Raw genomic sequence first — 20,617 nt, forward strand, 5'->3', positions numbered from 1 at the left:
AGCTTTACTCACTCGCATTTTGAATGTCTGATCACCATATGGACCGATACAGAAGAATGATTATCTACCTTTGTAGTTGCTGATCTCGTCGCAGGAGGATGTCACATTAAACGACTAGGATTGTTAAATTACATAACTCTCTGAAGACTTTCCAGCACAGTTTCATGTTTCTAAACTATCTCAAGTGCGTCCCTTTCTTGATGGCCATTAACATGCTACCTGACAGATCATAGTGCTCGTGTAAAGGTTTATGGATTTGGCACATTCAATGAAAATGATGCCCCCTCCCCCCCAATACCCCCTTTTTTCCATTTTACTGTGAATGGAAAGATTCTCTCATCAGATTGTACAGCCTGGCACAGACTTTACAATAGAACTCTGCCCAAGAGGGAGTAGGCAGCTAGTTGGCCAAGGTCTCTAGGACTGTGACTGTGTCTGACTTTGTCTTTGACTTTCCCTTTTGTAACTTTCTTCTCCACTGTCAACTGGCCATAGCTTATCAACTATTGGACAAATATTGGTGGTTTACATTTATGTTAATCGGTTTCTATTTTGTGTTCTTTGTGTTTTAACAAGTCTGTATCTTTAGATGTGGTAATTGTGTATTTAGTAATTAGTATAATCTATACTTGTATTTTACCTGAGAATTTGTTACCAGTGTTACTTATTCCTCGCCACTGCATTATATATACTGTATTCTACTTCTAGGTGAGCGCTCAATGATTGCTGGCTCTTCAATATACAGAGCCCATCCCTATGACTTAAGGCAAAATGAGATGGGCAAGTCGCAGACTAGATGGATTGAGTCACTGAGGATGTCAGAATACATAATTGTTTGTTACATAAGGGAGGTGCAACTGCCTCTGACTCACTAAGATGATATAAATAAGATTACACACACACATATATATATATATATATATATATATATATATATATATATATAAAATAGACGCCTTTGTGAGTGGCAGCCTTTCCAGCAGCTCCGTGTAGGACTTTATCTTCTTTATATTTCTACCTTTTCTCTATCTCACTGATCATTCCTACCACTTTCTTTTATGTGGACTCATTTCCTGGGCACTTTTTACTACTTGGACATGGATTTTTACACGCTGAGACTCGTCTATTCAGGCAGTCAACTTCAAGCGCTGAGAACAAATGCCCGCGCTGGTGTGGTTCCCTATTTATCTGACGAGGTAAGAAGGCCATATTGTGGCAGCAGAGCCAGCGCTAAAAGGCTAAGCGGCTAGCGAGGAAGTGGCGATACAAGACTTCGGTGCCTTCTGTGATCCTGGGAAATGTGAACTCACTACCAAATAAGATTGATGAACTGGCTCTGCTGGTGAAAAATGGCAGAAACTACAGAGAATGTAGTTTGTTGTGTTTTTGTGAAACGTGGCTAACAACTAGCACCCCAGATGCTAACATGGAGCTACCCGGGTTTAGCACAGTTAGAGCGGCCAGAGACGCAAATACCTGCAGGAAGCGGAAAGGAGGAGGACTCGCTCTCTATGTGAACACAAGGTGGTGCAAACCTGGAAATGTAAACATTAAAATCTCCACTTGCTGCAGGGACATCGAACTGTTGGCCGTAAGTCTGCGTCCCTATTACTTGCCCATCATTGTTGTTATTGTTTACATCCTTCCTCGCATGGACGTGGAGATAGCTGGTGACATCATCCATTCCGCTGCACCCTGAGGCGCTTGTGCTAATCTCTGGAGATTTTAACCATGTGACGCTGGACAAAACATTGCCTGCCTTTTCCCAGTATGTGGATTGTAACACCCGGGGAAATAGGATTATTGACCTTCTGTATGCAAATGTTAAGGACACATACAGCACCACCCCGCTACCTGCGCTTGGGAAAGCAGATCATAACCTGGTTCTGCTTCAGCTTCACTACAAACCCTGTGATGGACGACCGGCTACAGACTCCGGTCGCCACCCCCAGGCCGCTAGGAGGAGCCCTCCGGACAGCATGGTGGTGCCCCGAGTTCCAGCAGGGCCTCATGGACTTTGTAGTTTGTATACACAGCCCTACTGGATACCTTGGGGACCACCGGGAGTCGCTGTAGGGGGGCTAGTGGGCTCTTGCGTGCCCTATAACCCGGGAGTGCGTCACAGTCACGTGACTGGAGGAAACAACGTGCTCCCGGGATGAAGAAGAGGACTGTTTGCCCTGACCCAGAAGGAAACGGACTTGTGGGTTGTGCCAGGAACTACTTCCGGGTCAGGGGCTATAAAAGGACTGTGGGAAGCCCAGTACACTGAGCTGAGCTGGGAGGTAGGGTGGCGACATGTCTGGGCGAGGAGGATTGGTTATTGTAGAGAGATTAGTGTTTATATGAGTGTGGAGTGGAGGGTGCTTGGTGCACTGTATAATTATAAAATAAATAATAATTATACTTTTACCTCGTGTTCAGAGTGGTACCTGAGAGTGTTAGAGGTGGCTCCACGCCTCAACTGCTACAACCCAGAGTGAGGGAGCTACCTACAACCACACGCTCATTCAGGAAGTGGTCCCCTGAGGCAGAGCAGGCTCTAAGAGACTGCTTTGGAACTACGGACTGGGATATCCTGCAGGGATCATATAGTGAGAACATTGAGGAGGTTGTTGACTGCACTACTGACTACATCAACTTCTGTATGGACATTGTAGTTCCAGTAAGAACAGTATGCTGCTATGCGAACAACAAGCCATGGATTACAAGTGACACCAAGGGCCTCTTGAACCAGAAAAAAGGGCTTTTAAAGGTGGTGATCAGCATGAGCTCAAGCGCGTGCAGAAGGCACTCCGAGTCCAGCTCAGGGAGGCGAAGGAGCAGTACAGGAGAAAACTGGATCAAACGTTGCAGAATAACAGCATGAAGGAAGTGTGGGATGGGATGAAGATCATCACTGGCTGCAGCTCGAAGCGGGGTGCATCCATCAAGAGAGACGTGGAGAGAGCGAACCTGATGAACAACTTTTTCAGCAGGTTTTACCACCCTAACCCACTCTCACTCTCACCTCAGAGTACTGCATCCTCCACCCATCCTTCTGCTGATACCAGCATAGGAGAGAGTTTTCCCCCACCCACAAGTACAGCAGCTCAGGTAAGCAGAGAGCTGAGGAGACTTTGTGCCAGCAAAGCAGTGGGTCCAGATGGAGTATCGCCACGACTGCTGAAGGCCTGTGCGTTGGAGCTGGGGAGTCCTCTATAGCGCATCTTCAACCTGAGCTTGGAACAGGGGCGAGTCCCAAGGCTTTGGAAAACATCTTGCATCACCCTAGTCCCAAAGGTATCATGTCCTAGTGAGCTGAATGACTACAGGCCTATCGCCCTGACGTCACATGTGAAGACCACCATGGAGCGGCTGCTGCTTCACCACCTGAGGCCACAGGTCCGCCACGCCCTCGACCCTCTGCAGTTCGCATACCAGGAGAAGGTGGGAGCGGAGGATGCCATCATCTACATTCTACATCGATCCCTCTCCCACTTGGACAGAGGCAGTGGTGCAGTAAGAATTGCTGTATGTTTCTGGACTTCTCTAGCGCATTCAACACCATCCAACCTCTGCTCCTTAGGGACAAACTGACAGAGATGGGAGTAGATTCATACCTGGTGGCATGGATCGTGGACTATCTTACAGACAGACCTCAGTATGTGCATCTCGGGAACTGCAGGTCTGACATTGTGGTCAGCAGCACAGGAGCGCCACAGGGGACTGTGCTTTCTCCAGTCCTGTTCAGCCTATATACATCGGACTTCCAATACAACTCTGATTCCTGCCACGTGCAAAAGTTCACTGACGACAACTGCTATCGTGGGCTGCAGCAGGAGTGGGCAGGAGGAGTGGTATAGGGACCTAATCAAGGACTTTGTTAAATGGTGCGACTCAAACCACCTACAACTGAACACCAGCAAAACCAAGGAGCTGGTGGTGGATTTTAGGAGGCCCAGACCCCTCATGGACCCCGTGATCATCAGAGGTGACTGTGTGCAGAGAGTGCAGACCTATAAATACTGGGAGTGCAGCTGGATGATAAATTGGACTGGACTGCCATTACTGATGCTCTGTGCAAGAGAGGACAGAGCAGACTATACTTCCTTAGAAGGCTGGCGTCCTTCAACATCTGCAATAAGATGCTGCTGTTGTAGGCACAGAGCTGGACAGTTTTACATCTGTGGCGGAGCAACAGGCGCTGAGCAGACTCCTGTCAATCATGGAGAATTAACTGCATCCATTGAACAGTATCATCTCCAGACAGAGGAGCAGCTTCAGTGACAGACTGAGGAGATTGTTCCTCCCCCACACTATGCTACTGTTTAATTCCACCGAGGGTGGGGGGGGGGTAAACGGTAACATTATACAATGTTATTGACTGTTATACCTGCCTCGCACTCTCCACCTTCCACTGTGTTTATATCACTCTAATTAATATTGTTTTTATCAGTATGCTGCTACTGGAATATGTGAATTTCCCCTTGGGGATTAATAAAGTATCTATCTATCTATCTATCTATCTATCTATCTATCTATCTAAATGAAGTCTGCAACTGAAAATTGCTGGAAAGGATGTATAATGAGACAGGGCCTTTAGACTTTTTTAGTATATTCACTTCATGGATCACCCAATACTGCACACATAAAGATGACCCAGTGATAACTAATTAGAGAGCCTTAGCTACACCTTGATCAAAAACACCTGCTTATATTCAAAGTAGTGGAGAAATCAGTTTACCAAAGTCTTCTGAAAATAAAACAGTGCTAGGCCAGATCTATTAACATGAGCAAAAAAAAAAAGTGGCCATACCCAATCACATCTGCAAGTTCCTCCCAGTTAATTTCAGAGTGATCTTTCAAATTCTTTTCATACAATCTGCAAAAACAACAAATAAAAAAAGGAGTTCACCATTGACAAAAGACACAATGAAAAGCACAAACCAAGTCACGTATTGGGGTATTCAACAAGAAGAAAGCAAAGACAGCGAAATGAAAAACATTGATAGTAAACTTTTTCTTTTTCATTGTTATGCAAAGATAACAGTCCCAAGGGTAAAATGTATTTCATATTATATATACCCGCAATTTTAAATTCAAAATATTTATTTTATGCAATCACATAAACACAAAATAATTTGCCTCAATCTCTCATAATTTTATTATTACATATAATACATGTATATTGTAAAGGCCGCCTGGAAGGGTCCATAATTGCTATGGCACTATCAAAGTGCAGGCCAAGTTAGAATGTTACATAGACAAATGGCTACTGTGAATCAGGGACACTATGCCCCAAATACTTTGTATACAGCATGGAGATAGTTACTCCTGGGGCAGTAAGTCATGATGGGAACCATACCAGGAGCCTCTCATATTGTTAGGTAGAAAAAGGGAGGACTATTATCCAATATTTGTCTTCCTGCCCTATACTAGGATGAATAGGCTCCTCAGGGGGTTGTGGGGAGGGTATGGAGGTGGTACTTTGTGGCCCTTTAATAGAAGGCTAGGGTCCGGGATTGCAGGAACAGCTAGGGCTGCTAGATGAAACTCTTGCACAGGACAATCACAGGGATTAATTAACCTAACACATTTCTGACACTTGGACATTAGTCATACGTCAGTTGTAATTTGAGTTCAGTGGTCCTGTAGCACCAAGAGTAACACAGGAGGAGGACAAGCCAGAAAGAGGAGAAAAGCTGAATGAGTGAGTGAAAAGGATGAGATGGAAAAAGGTACCTCAAGGTAAAAAAGTGGGCCAGAAACTGTACTCAACAGATTGGGTCCAAATGACAAACATAAATCCTGAGGGATATAGATTTTAGATTTATATTGATTTATATTATATCTGCCCCCTGCTCATTTCGCTCGCCAACCCCTCCCCCTCCGCCAGTGCTACGCACCATTGTGAACAGGGGGGCTGAACGCACCCTAAGAAGACATGGCCGCCCCTCCAAAACCCCTCTTAAACGGTGATACAATGGGAAACAAATATAGTGTTTTTTAACCTCCTCTTTGCTCGATCAGGTGCTGGCTTGCTGCTGCTGCCTTGCCGCATGATCTGCACTTCGCCCGCCTACCCCTTCTCCAAACGCAAGCACGACGCGCCATTGTGAAGAGGAGGGCTGAATGCACTCCAAGGAGACGCAGTTGCTCCTCCAAAACGGTGATACAATGGGAAACAAATAACAGTTGTTTTTTTTTACCTCCTCTTTGCTTGATCAGCTGCTGGCTTGCTGCTCCTGCTTTGCCACGTGATCTGCATTTCGTGTGGCACTGCGATCGTTAACTAATGAGATCTTTACTCTCATTTTTTTGCGACTTTTGAATTTTCCTACTTCCATTATCTCTCACCTGCTCTGCATGTGTATCATGGGACTTGCTTCCAAAGGTTGTAAGTATGACGTGACTTGACTGTCTCGTGGGACGTGAAAGTGTCTCTCTTCCAAATATCACATCTCGTCGCAATTTTTTATTTTTTTTTATTTTATTTTTGTAAGAAATTCATCCCCCACCCTTTTCAGAGCCTGCTTAAAAGGGCCACCTTTTAGCAACTACGTATATATTTTTTGTACCATTTTGTATATACTGTATATCATACACATATTTATCTGTATGAAAATTGAAGGCATTTTATTAACAAGTAGTTCCTTGGACTTCATAACTTGTTTTTTGTCCTCACATGCAGTGTGAATTGTGGAACCTTCTATACACAGGTACACGTGTGCCTTTCCAAACAATGTCCAATCCATTCACTTTGCCAACAGATTGGCAGATGCCTCCACTTCTAATCTGTTATATCAGTTCCAGTTGTTTTCCTAACTCTGCTGTGACTGTCCTTACACAGACCTGCAACAGCGACCACATAACACCCATCCTGCACTGCTTTCACTGGCTCCCTTTGTCTTACAGGACTAACTATAAAATTCTATTACTAACCTACAAAGCGACCAACTACATCATTAACCTTCTCCATCACTATGCTCATGCCAGCCCACTAAGGTCCACCAATACTGGCAACTGGCCCCAAACTATCCTGTGCACTATGGGTGACAGAGCCTTCAGTTCTACAGCGTCCAAACCTCTGGGATAACTCCCTAAATGAATGAAATTAGCGGACTCCATCAACCGTTTTAAAACAAACTTAAAATTCTTATTTGGGGAGGCATTTAACTTCCCCTGACATACATTCTGACACTCTCTCTCAGTTTAGGTGCTCAGTATAATTTGTGTTTCTATCACAAATTATGTTATTTTTTCAGGGTTTTCCTGTAGTATTTGTATGTTTGTATTTTATTCTGGTTTATTATCTCTCAATCTATTTCAAAACTCTGCCTTTCCAGTATATACATTTATTTAGTGATTTATGCTAATATTTTGTATCTAATATTGTGCAGTTTATCTTTTATTCAACTTTTTGAATTTCTGTGAAGCACTATGAGCATGGAAATGGTGTTATATAAACAAAATGTATTATTATTATTATTAATGGTCATATGATGGTGTACTTTGTGAAAGAAAGATGTAACTAATAACTAAAGACACATTATGTATGGATTATTACCCAAAGCATATTTAAGTTCACCAGACTAAAAAAAAAAAAAAAAAAAACATAATGAAAATATATATTAATACTAGCTACCATAGCTGAAATATCTGGCGTTGCTTGGGAGGAAAATAAAGTGTTTTTTTTTTTTTTTTTTTTATTTGTTTGAGAAAAAAAACAAAAAAACAAAACAGAACTTTAAAAATAAATTAACAAACAATGAAGACTCACTAATGTGCTTGTCTTGCGGTCTTGTATGTATGTTATCATCCAGTTGACGCTCTGAGACGGCCAACTCTTTTTAATTTCAAAAGCAACAGGGGTGTGGTGGTGCTCAAACATAAAGAATGCTGGCAGTCACCTCCAGTTCGCCCTCTGGTGGTCGTTCCGAGTGTCAACTGGATGATAACATGCATACAAGACCACAAGATCACCCCACCACACTAACCAGAAGGGGGTGGGTTAGGGTTGATTTCACCCTACGGTATTCTTAGTCGACCAATGAGAAACATGTGTACCAAGTTTCATGAAAATCGCTCCAGCCATTCGGAAGTGATGCTGGAATATATACATCCATCCATCCATCCATCCATCCATTTGCCAACCTGCTTAATCCGAACACAGGGTCACGGGGGGTCTGCTGGAGCCAATCCCAGCCAACACAGGGCACAAGGCAGGAACCAATCCTGGGCAGGGTGCCAACCCACCGCAGGACACACACAAACACACCCACACACCAAGCACACACTAGAGCCAATTTAGAATCGCCAATCCACCTAACCAGCATGTCTTTGGACTGTGGGAGGAAACCGGAGCGCCCGGAGGAAACCCACGCAGACACGGGGAGAACATGCAAACTCCATGCAGGGAGGACCCAGGAAGCGAACCCAGGTCCCCAGGTCTCCCAACTGCGAGGCAGCAGCGCTACCCACTGCGCCACCGTGCCACCCATATACATACATACACACACATTATATTTTATATTAATATATATATATTTTAAGCACATACATTTGAATGATGTTTATTCTGGCCTGGATGCCTTTGATCCCATAACATACATCTCTGTCCCTGGTCATTTTAAATCGTAATAGGCACAACCTAAAAACACAAAAGACACGCTTGTGTTAGTGGCATATTAATTACAAATCTGATATAACTACTTGATTAACACAGGCATAGATAAACTTGAATAGAAAGGGATGAATAAAGATCTAAGTTCTTACCACTTGTTTCTACACTGGAGGGATGTTCGAGTCTTCACCGTACTAGCCACCGTTTCCCATGAAATATTACGATACAGGTCTTCCCGGGTTATACTGTTCAGTTTGTTTAGTTTTAAAGAAGCCACCTGCTCTTGCCCTTTGTCTTCCACACTACTTTCATTCAGTTTATTTGTTAGTTGGCTCTTAACAGCCTTTATCAGACACTTCCTCTCTGAATAACTCCATTGACCAGAGCTGTGTTCTGTATAAGGAAACAAAGTGTATGTTCTCCATTAAAAATATACCATTTGCACTACTGCTGTCTATGACCAGCATAGTTCTCCGTTTAATTCTTTGACATACTTTTAATCCTTGACCACTTCCGATTCAAAGAATGCTCACTGCGGCCAATAAGGGGAGCTATTTTGGACCAGTTGTTTCCATGAAGATTATGATATCTCACCAAATCGTCAGTCTCCTGTTTAGTGAACCTAACAGAAAACAGAAGTAGTTTTAATGTCACTGTCAACTTATTTTACTACATCTTTAAGTAACAAAGGTTAAACCAAACAGCTGTACAGCATAATAAAATGTAGCAATCTAAAATACAAATTAAAAGCAAATAAAAAGTATAAAAATTCAAATGCATGTGCAATGGAAATTAAACATTGGAGTTATTTTTGTTTTGTTTGTTTATTAAATAATAATAAAATGTAGCTTTTAAGGGAATAAGCTGTGTAACCAAGACTATAGCTTTACTATAGAGCTAATAAGGGAATGCTAGCATTGATTTTAATTGTGTATACTTAAAAGGAGTTTAGGAAAAAAGCTAGGAGAAAAGCTGACAGGCAGAATCGTTTGCAAATCGTCCTGTGCCTTTCTTATTGAACGACTCTTTTCAGTGAACCGCAAGATATCAGCTTGTCGTGAGCATAACTGGAACGACTCAGATGTGCTCAACAGGAATGCTAAAGTGCATGAGCGTCCTCAGTGTCTTTTGTTTTACTGATGCTGGTAGATGCTAAAGTGCATGTGCAGAAATGCCTGAATTATGAGTCTCTAAAGGTTTTTGTTCATTTGATTTGTGAATAAGTCACTACCTGATAACCAGTCTAATGATTCTTGTTCATTTGACTCACAAACTAATCAATAGGAGTTGCCCAATTCTCATTTGCTTATGTTGTAAAGAAACATCTTTATTTTAAATGTTTTATCATGTTTTCTGTAAAGAAACAAGATAATGGCATATGAATTCCCTCCTTAATAACCTGGTTATTCACAGAAAACTGGTTAACACAAGCAGATGTCTCTGCGAGTATTCCATCTATTTGGTAATGTAAACCCTTAACTGGGTTGTAGTTGAAAGCTGTCATTACACAACATGTATGCTGCTCCATGTGGGACCACAAGAGAAGTGCAAACTTAATTTAGGGAGTACATCTTCAGATAAATACCACAAATTGTGAAATTATCTCATATGTGAAACACTGTATCCACAGGATTGTTTTCAAAAGGAACTTCACTGGGACCCGCAAGGCACACACTTTACCATTGTATTGGACCAGATGTCATGATATACTCAAATACTACTTGGGGGCAGCAGGTTGTAATTACTGCAGCTCTTATGAGCTGTGGATGTGAGAACGAGTGTTAGAGACATTGATACAAATTTTTACTTATTCTGGTTCAGAAACCAGGAAAAATACAGCAGTGGATATTGGAAAAGCCATCCTCTAGCATGGTGGAGAAGCCAAATTCCCAATGCTTGCTGTCCTGGTCAAGTTATATATTTGTCCCTGCTAATCTGTGCCCAGCGAGTGAAGGGGATGTTGTCACAGTGGAGAGGTCTCAGCCAAATTCCTAATGCTTGCTTTCCCAATCAAGGAGATATACAATCATATGAAAAAGTTTGGGAACCCCTCTAAATTCTTGGATTTTTGTTTATCATTGGCTGAGCTTTCAAAGTAGCAACTTCCATTTAATATACGACATGCCTTATGGAAACAGTAGGATTTCAGCAGTGACATTAAGTTTATTGGATTAACAAAAAGTATGCATCATAACAAAATTAGACAGGTGCATAAATTTGGGCACCCCAACAGAGATATGACATCGATACTTAGTTGAGCCTCCTTTTGGCCTCTAGACGCCTCCTATAGCCTTTGATGAGTGTCTGGATTCTGGATGGAGGTATTGTTGACTATTCTTCCATACAAAATCTCTACAGTTCAGTTCAATTTGATGACTGCCGAGCATGGACAGCCTGCTTCAAATCATCCCATAGATATTCAAGTCAGGGGCTGTGACGGCCTTTCCAGAACATTGTACTTCTCCTTCTGCATGAACGCATTTGTAGATTTCGAACTGTGTTTTGGGTCATTGTCTTGTTGGAATATCCAACTCCTGTATAACTTCAACTTTGTGACTGATGCTTGAACATTATTCTGAAGAACTTGTTGATATTGGGTTGAATTGATCCGACCCTCGACTTTAACAAGGGCTCCAGTGACTGAACTAGCTACACAGCCCCGCAGAATGATGGATCCTGCACCACATTTGACAATAGGTAACAGGTATTTTTCTTGGAATGCGGTGTTGTTCTTCCGACATTGCAAAACGCTTTTTGTTATGACCAAATAACTAAATTTTTGTCTCATCAGTTCAAAGCACTTTGTTCCAAAATGAATCTGGCTTGTCTAAATGAGCAATTGCATGCAACAAGCGACTCTGTTTTGTGGCGTTGAGTGCAGAAAGGGCTTCTTTCTCATCACTCTGCCATACAGATGTTGTTTGTTCAAATTGCGCTGAATTGTAGAACGATGTACAGATACACCATCTGCAGCAAGATGTTCTTGCAGGTCTTTGGAGGTGATCTGTGGGTTGTCTGTAACCATTCTCACAATCCTGTGCATATGCCGCTCCTGTGTTTTTCTTGGCCTGCCAGACCTGCTGAGTTTAACAGCAACTGTGCCTGTGGCCTTCCATTTCTTGATTCCATTCCTTACAGTTGAAACTGACAGTTTAAATCACTGAGATAGCTTTTTGTAGCCTTCCCCTAAACCAGGGGTCCTCAATCACGGTCCTGGAGGGCTGCAGTGGCTGTAGGTTTTTGCTCCAACCCAGTTGCTTAATAAGAACTTTGCACTTATTGCTCAATTAAGACTTCTGCTTCACTTTAGTTGTCTTGCTCGTTAAGATTTTGAAACCTTAGTGTGTATTTTATTCTTAAACAGCTGTATTCTTGGTTTTTAATTGCTCCTAATTGGCAATAACATGCAAATGACAAGATACCAGCATTTCTCCATTTAGCTTGTTACCATTTACACCTGTGTGTATTTATCATGCACTATTGGGTTTAATTAAATACTTGGAAGGAAAGTGAAGGACTGAGAATTGCTCATCCATTTTAGCCTTCATATCATTTGGATGATATCCTTAGGAAGGGGAAGAAAATGTTGGATATGAGAATGACCTGACATAGCAGAGTTAAAGCACTAACTAACAAGTCATGAAATTGTATTATTGGCAAGAATTGCTTTCTAATTAAGCAACTGGGTTTAAACAAAAACCTGTAGCCACTGCGGCCCTCCAGGACTGTGATTGAGGACCCCTGCCCTAAACCATGATACTCTACGATCTTTGTTTTCAGATCTTTTGAGAGTTGCTTTGAGGATCTCATGCTGTCACTCTTCAGAGGAGAGTCAAAGGGAAGGAAGCACAACGTGCAATTGACCACCTTAAATACCTTTTCTCATGATTGGACACACTTGTCTATGACGTTCAAGGCTTAACAAGCTCATCCAACCAATATGGTGTTGCAAGTAATCAGCACTGAGCAGTGGCAGGCATTCAGATCAGTAAAATGACAAGGAGACCCAAATTTTTGCACAGCCAGTTTTTCTCATTTGATTTAATTTCATACAAATAAATACTGCTTCACTAAAAACTTTTGCTTGGAAAACACCCCGGTACTCCTAGGAAATGAAAGACATACCACCGTTATCTTTTTTGTTGAAAGGAGATTAAATTATTATGCAGGCTAAGAGGGGTTCCTGAACTTTTTCATATGACTGTATGTCATATCGGAGAGGTTCCAGCTTCACATTTAATCAAACCAACCTGTACTGAGGAAGCAGTGCCAAACCATATATATCTCACTATAACAGTGAAAGGGCCATTAAGCCTCCATCATGTTTCACTCAGTTTGCCTGAAATTAGGTGATCTTGTGAGTCTTTCAGTTTGCTAATGCTTGTAGCACAAGTATTCTGGAGCTAATGAACAAACTACTTATGAAAGTGTGTTTAGCAAAACACATAAAACATACTAGGACCTTGCTGTGTTTTGTCTGAAGTACGGGTTTTGAAACAGGGAATACATACTTGCCCTTGTAGCTCAGACTGTCAAACATTTTTCTCCCACGGTCATAAATAACTTGTGATGGTCGTGGAATTCCTTCCCCTGTGAATAGAGAACACACACAGAAATAAAAAAAAATTACAAATCTCTATTATGACTGCTGTCAAAAAGCAAACATATAACTCCCATGGCTCTCTGTACAGTGCATCCCACAGCTATGTCTACATGGAGTACTCCTGACTGACTAGCTGGCTGGACCCTGAACAATTTCAGAAAAGAGGCACTTTCTGAATTTCCCCATTCATGTATCTAATTAATATGCTGTCTGTCCTATAATGTAATTACAAGAGTATAAAATTTTTCCCAACATAGGTGAACTATTTTTTTTTAGTTCAACAAACTGCTTTGGTTTGCGAATAGTGAACTTGTCCTGATGTACTGTTTGGCCATTTCTTTCAATCTACCCTGATCTAAAGGTTTACTGGGTACTATTGTCACTTGTAAAGAGTACAGTGAAATTTTTGCTTTCATATGCTAATCAACATACAACATACAGCTGGTACGATGATAGTTATATTCACTAATCTTACCTTGAAACTTTCATCTTCCTTACCTGAAATATCTTAATCATTTGTTAGAAAAGGCAGCTCATCTAACATCCATTACTATGAATACAAATGTATTTTATTGTCTCTACTATAATTGTCATTTTGTATGCTGTCAAAAAATTTTAGTTGAATTATGGCATGCTTGGCATATTCCAAATTTAAAGGGATGAATTAGTTTTCTGAAAGTTGAATTTTCTCTTTCTCATTGTTCCCCATGATCATCAATGAGTAAATTCCCTGAAATATTTTCCTATACAGTCTGCCATGGAACCAATCCCCTCACTCACCCTAAATTTAGCCCAGAACTTGCCGGCTAAAATTTTCACCCCTCTGGAGACCTCAAAGATGCCATTCATGGAAAAAGATTTTGAAACATTGACAAAATAACTGAAGGAAAAAAGATGGGAATGCAAACGATGCCTTTACATTATGGGTGGCACAAGAATGATGAAGTTGATGAAGATTTTGCAGAAAAATGAATGTAGCAAAAACATCTAATTATCTGATACTAGCCATCCCCTGAGGCTTCGCCCGCGTAGAAGTGAAACAGGACAGTGAGGAGGGCCCTGCCCAGCTCCTTACTCCTGACATCACGTATATCGCTCCTGCAAGTGAACTATGATTTTTGGCACAATATGAGAAGTCGCAAAATCAACCAGAATGTTCAAGCAAATTCTAGAAAAAAGCCCAATCTAAATCTGTTAATTAGTTCTCTCGTTCGCTAGCTAAGCAGATGTGAGATACACCCCGAGTCTTACAAATAAGTAATGATTCTCAGACCTTAAACCACAGGAACACACACCGTGGTTGTCCAAAATATCAGAATTTTTTTTTAACCACAAAAATAAACTTCCCGTGATGAATCCTTTCTTTCACTGACCAATGTGCAATAGTGCCCAGTTCGAAACGTGCTATATGTAACAGACATGGGTATTACACACAACACAAGTGCACTTACCTATACACACAATAAATTTGTGCTCTTTTTTTAATTTCCTTATATCTGTAAATTCTTCTGGGTAGCGTAAAGGGTAGAAAAGTTTCTCAGCATCAGAGATGCCAGTAGTCTTCATGAATTCATTGACATTTGCTTGCAGCCTTTCATTTTCTTCTTTGGAAAATTTTCCAGATCTTATAGAAATACCTGAAAATTTACACACACATAAGATGACCATGGGTTATACTGCTTTTAAAATGTATTTACTTTTAAAGTTTATTTACTGACCAAACCGGCGTTTTATTAGAGAAGTGCCTCAAGGAGACATCTATAGAACTTGGCACAAGTACAGTCATATGAAAAAGTTTAAGAACCCCTCTCAGCTTGCATAATAATTGACTCTACTTTCAAGAAAAAAAGATAACAGCGGTATGTCTTTCATTTCCTAGGAACATCTGAGTACTGGGGTGTTTTCCCAACAAAGATTTTTAGTGAAGCAGTATTTAGTTGTATGAAATTAAATCAAATGTGAAAAACTGGCTGTGCACAAATTTGGGTCCTCTTGTCATTGTGCTGATTTGAATGCCTGTCACTGTCAATGCTGATTACTTGAACACCAAATTGGTTGAATGAGCTTGTTAATCCTTCATAGACAGGAGTGTCCAATCATGAGATATAAAGGTATTTAAGGTGGTCAATTACAAGTTGTGCTTCCCTTTGACTCTCCTCTGAAGAGTGACAGCATGGGATCCTCAAAGCAACTCTCAAAAGATCTGAAAACAAAGATTGTTGAGTCTCATGGTTTAGATGAAGGCTATAAAAAGCCACCTCAGAGGTTTAAACTGTCAGTTTCAACTGTAAGGAATGGAATCAGGAAATGGAAGGCCACAGGCACAGTTGCTGTTAAACCCAGCTGGTCAAGAAAAATCCAGGAGCGGCATATGTGCAGGATTGTAAGAATGGTTCCAGACAACCCACAGATCACCTCCAAAGACCTGCAAGAACATCTTGCTGCAGATGGTGTATCTGTACATCGTTCTACAATTCAGCGCAATTTGAACAAACAACATCTGTATGGCAGGGTGATGAGAAAGAAGCCCTTTCTGCACTCACGCCACAAACAGAGTCGCTTGTTGTATGCCAATGCTCATTTAGACAAGCCAGATTCATTTGGGAACAAAGTGCTTTGGATTGATGAGACAAAAATGGAGTTATTTGCTCATAACAAAAAGCACTTTGCATGGTGGAAGAAGAACACCACATTCCAAGAAAAACACCTGCTACCTAATGTCAAATTTGGTGGAGGTTCCATCATGCTGTGGGGCTGTGTGGCTAGTTCAGGGACTGCAGCCCTTGTTAAACTTGAGGGTCGGATTAATTCAACCCAATATCAACAAATTCTTCAGGATAATGTTCAAGCATCAGTCACAAAGTTGAAGTTACGCAGGGGTTGGATATTCCAACAAGACAATGACCCAAAACACAGTTCGAAATCTACAAAGGCATTCATGCAGAGGGAGAAGTACAATGTTCTGGAATGGCCGTCACAGTCCCCTGACTTGAAATTCATTGAATATCTATGGGATGATTTGAAGCAGGCTGTCCCGGCTTGGCAGCCATCAAATTGAACTGAACTGGAGATTTTTTGTATGGAAGAATAGTCAAAAATACCTCCATCCAGAATCCAGACACTCATCAAAGGTTATAGGAGGGCAGCGTCCAGAGGCTGTTATATTTGCAAAAGGAGGCTCAACTAAGTATTGATGTAATATCTCTGTTTGGGTGCCCAAATTTGTGCACCTGTCTAATTTTGTTATGATGCATGTTGCATAATTTCTGTTAATCCAATAAACTTAATGTCACTGCTGAAATCCTACTGTTTCCATAAGGCATGTCATACATTAAAAGGAAGTTGCTACTTTGAAAGCTCAGCCAATGATAAACAAAAATCCAAGAATTAAGAGGGGGTCCCAAACATTTTCATATGACTGTATGTAACGGTAACTTCTCATGGTTGGTTTAGTTAGTAAAATTCCAGTTAAGAGGCCACAATTTTTCTCTCTGGAGAATATATTAGGTTACTGAACCTTGAGTTCGTGCCGCTCAGGGCGAGGCGGTGCTTCAATTTGCCGCCCTCCAACATATCTGAATATGTTAACCTATTTAAATAGAGAATTAAAATGACACAGAGAAAATTAAGATAAATTTTGCATAGATTTATTCATATATAGAGAAACAGCAATAATTTTTCACATATAATTATTTATAAGCAAGAATATAGTATAGACGCAATGATAAGCCATCTTCTAATTATTAGTTTACTATAATTATGCTGCGAAAACCAGCACCAATGTAGTGTACAAGTGATAGGTGGGGATGTTTTCTGTGCAGAGCAAGAACACATTCAGGTTGATAACTAAACAAAATTATAAATTAGTTGTTTATCTTCCTAGAAATTATTATTGGTGTAATGTTTATGTTTATTTTTGTTATTGCCTCATAAATTTCAACTGCTGTGACTGAAAATTATTTTTGAAGAATTTGTGGATAAAAATCAGAGAATTTGACTTTTTTCATTCATGAGTGATGTTTTTCTGAACCCTGCTGCTTACACACAAATTGCACTGAGCCTTTTGGCCAATAATGCCACCCGGGACAGACCGCACCCTCCTAGCTATTCCATTGCTGAACCTTCACTGTATTCTGTTCTGGGTAGTGCCGGGTACCCGTGATAGTTTAATTATACAAAAAAAGTTACTTTTTTAGAAATCAAAAAGTATGAGAGATGGGCAACAAATATATATCAGTTATAAAACAAAACAGTTGATGCAGTGTGGAGTGCAATTCTAAATGTTGGTGGGGCATTTGATAACACAGTAGTCTTCTTAAAAGCACAATGTTTACTTCATGGTATAGCATAAAAAGTCAACCCTCTGAAAATTCATAGACGGATATAAAAAAGTGAAATATGTTGTAATAGCACAAAGTAAACTGTGCTACATATAAATTAACAATTGTCACTGTTGGTATATCTCACTGTATACTTTAAGTTTTAATGTCTGCGGTGGTCTGGCACCCTGCCTGGGGTTTGTTTTCTGCCTTGCGCCGTGTGTTGGCTGGGATTTGCTCCAGCAGACAACCATGACCCTGTAGTTAGGATATAGCAGGTTGGATAATGAATGGATGGATGGATAACAATAAATGTAACTGAAGTGCCCTTCATACCAACTAGATTTGTTTTGCCATTATTATTATTGCATATTTGACAGACTCCTACACATTAAGTGATATGCAAAATTAGGATATATTGCAATAGTTACTTAAATATTTTTTGACTCTAGAAGACATTACAATTAAATTACTTGCTTAGGGTCAAACAGAGTTGTTGGTGGGGACCAAACTACCAGTTACACTACACATTAACTTGGGCTTACTTAACTACCATTTGGAACACTGACAGTAAATGTATGCATCAATTCATGCTTAATAATATAATGTAACTTTCTTAAACCTGCTTAATCCCATTCAGGGGTGTTGATGTCTACCCTGGCAGGGTATAAACTTGTGCGGTGTTCAGAGCTGGCTCAGTGACAACAGCTCTTATTTTTATAGTTTTTCCTCCCACAAATGATTTGAAAGGACTATCCCTACATTATGGGGACTACTAAACCATAGACTTACCAAACTAGATATAATTAACTTTACCTTTTTCGTGAAATTGCTTAAACCTTGCCAGATCATTTTTTGCCATTCGATGTATAACACCTGTGGACAGCTTATGCACATTGGGGACAAATTGCTCTAACTGTCTTGTAACATCATCCAAGCTCATGTCTTCATCAGATGGTTCCTCATTTTCTCTGCATGCTGGAATACTGTTAAAAGAAATAACAGCAAAGAAAATGACCCTTTACTGTACATATTCCTTTTTTTAACAGTTTAAATTAACGATGCACCCATTATGTGGAGTCCAGATTTAGAGGGGTCATAGTCAGTGGCTCTTGAGATCAGTAAAATGTACACAGAAGCCATCCAAGGCTGTCCTTTAAGGAAGTCGAGGGCCTCTGTTAGGTACTCTTCAAACAGGTATGGACATGCTTAAAGTGAAAAGGTTTCAACTCCCTCCCAAGTGTCCTTTACTGTTTTTTTAAGTTGTGGTATCTTTTTTTCTTTAGACCTTCCCCTGGACCCTGGAAATTTCAAAATCAAGCACATTTTACCAATTGCAAATTCACCACTGACTTTTTGCACTTGTAAGATTGTTTTAATCTTCATCGGCTTATATGCTTTGCCTCTTTCAAAATGAACTAGATAATACTTAATACTATGTCGAGTGTCCCCGGCTAATTTGCAAAGTGAAGAGCCAATGCTATCAGGCCACACAGCTACTTTGTTTACTTGTGTTAACTGCATTATGAAACTGTAAAATATGATGCATGTGTGTATTTGTCATCACTGCTCAAGTCTGGGAATAAATAAAAGGCACATACCATACACATTAGGCAAAATTCAGCTGTTCATGTTTGGCAATATGAAATGTGGCCTTGTGTCATATATTGTATAACATCACTACATGACTGAAATGAAACACATAGGCAAATGAGAACAACTTTCACCAAAAGCTGGGTATTGAAAAGTCTGATTGAAAAACTAGTGCTAAAGTATGACATGCCAAACTGACTGCACTTTGGCAGAACCGTCACTTGCTGTCTGGATAATGATGTAAAGGTGAAAACTGTCATTTCACAACATGAACACTTCTCCCTGTGGGACCATAGGTGTTTTGCACATAAACTCAATTTAGGGAGTACATCCTCAGACAAATACGGCAAATTGTGACATTATTTCAAATACACACCACTGCATCCACAGGCTTGCATTCAAATCAAAATTCACTGGGACCCACAAAACAAACCTTATCATCGTACTGGACCAGTTCACATGATATACTCAAACACTACTGGGAGCAGCAAGCTGTAGTTACTGAAGCTTATCAATCTTACTAACTGAAGGTTGTAAACCGGATATGGACGCAGGGCGCTGGTCGCACGAGCACTGCTACGAGCCCGCCACAGAGAAAACAAAAAAGGTTGTAAACCGGATATGGACGCAGGGCGCTGGGCTCAGGGAGCGTCGAGGCGCACTCGCACTGCAACGAGCCTGCCACAGAGAAAACAAAAACGAGAGGATTCAGCGCATACGTGAATCACATTACAGTATTACAGTACGGAATCCCCAGACGTCCAAACTACACGCCGTAAACCGGATATGGACGCAGGGCGCGGGGCTGAACTTGCTGTGCTCCACTCTGCCAGCAGTCGGTGTCAGCAAAGGCAACAGAATCATGTCTCCACAAAACGAGACCGCTTTACTACAGATATACATATGTAATTAAATGACATTTCCCCAGACGCACCCACCCTCCATGATATGTCATCCATCCAGATATCGGACGGAACAGAAACTTATTGCCATTCTTGGATATCCGATTCGCTGGCGAATCGCGGGCTTACTAGTGTGTTCCATAATATTAAGACAATGAATCACGTGTGATTATTGACTTTTTAGGTAATCTCCCATGATGGACGGCTGGGGTCCTTTCCCAGCCAAGAGGCCATCATAAAAGAAGAACCCGGGTAGTGGATGTACACAAGGCACTGCTCTCCCTGGAGAGCTAGACGGCAGCCTTCCTGGGTTGCAGTGGCACCACGGATTCCCACAGGGCTCCATAGGACTGGAGTATGGCACAGTCCTGTTGGGTTCCGTGGGGGCTGCCAGGGGGAGCTGCAGAGCCCAATTTTGGACCTCCCTAAAGTGTTCCCCCAGGTGGCCACAAGTGGCATAGTTGGCTGGATTCCTAGAGGTCTACATGGCAAGGACCCGTTTAAAAAATATTTCTTGTGGCCACCAGGGGGTGCACCAGCTCCCCAAACCCAACACAAACAGGCACAAGGTACATATCCAGCACACACAAAGGCT

The 20,617-nt window shown here is 41.2% G+C and overlaps 1 protein-coding gene across 3 annotated transcripts in view; it reads right to left on the bottom strand.

The window, feature by feature from the left end:
• Positions 1-20,617, bottom strand: part of LOC114656931 (transcription termination factor 1-like) — a 36,294-nt gene that overhangs the window by 2,506 nt on the left and 13,171 nt on the right. For all 3 annotated transcript variants that reach the window (XM_028808567.2, XM_028808566.2, XM_051931788.1), the window contains 7 exons: positions 18,344-18,513; positions 14,660-14,845; positions 13,117-13,195; positions 9,100-9,227; positions 8,758-8,998; positions 8,543-8,632; positions 4,799-4,864 (listed from right to left, as the gene is read on the bottom strand). In XM_028808567.2, coding sequence (XP_028664400.2) covers positions 4,799-4,864; positions 8,543-8,632; positions 8,758-8,998; positions 9,100-9,227; positions 13,117-13,195; positions 14,660-14,845; positions 18,344-18,513 — 960 coding nt within the window. The remainder of the gene's footprint in view (positions 1-4,798; positions 4,865-8,542; positions 8,633-8,757; positions 8,999-9,099; positions 9,228-13,116; positions 13,196-14,659; positions 14,846-18,343; positions 18,514-20,617) is intronic.

Source organism: Erpetoichthys calabaricus, chromosome 9 (assembly GCF_900747795.2).
Source record: "Erpetoichthys calabaricus chromosome 9, fErpCal1.3, whole genome shotgun sequence".
Taxonomy (NCBI): Eukaryota; Metazoa; Chordata; class Cladistia; order Polypteriformes; family Polypteridae; genus Erpetoichthys; species Erpetoichthys calabaricus.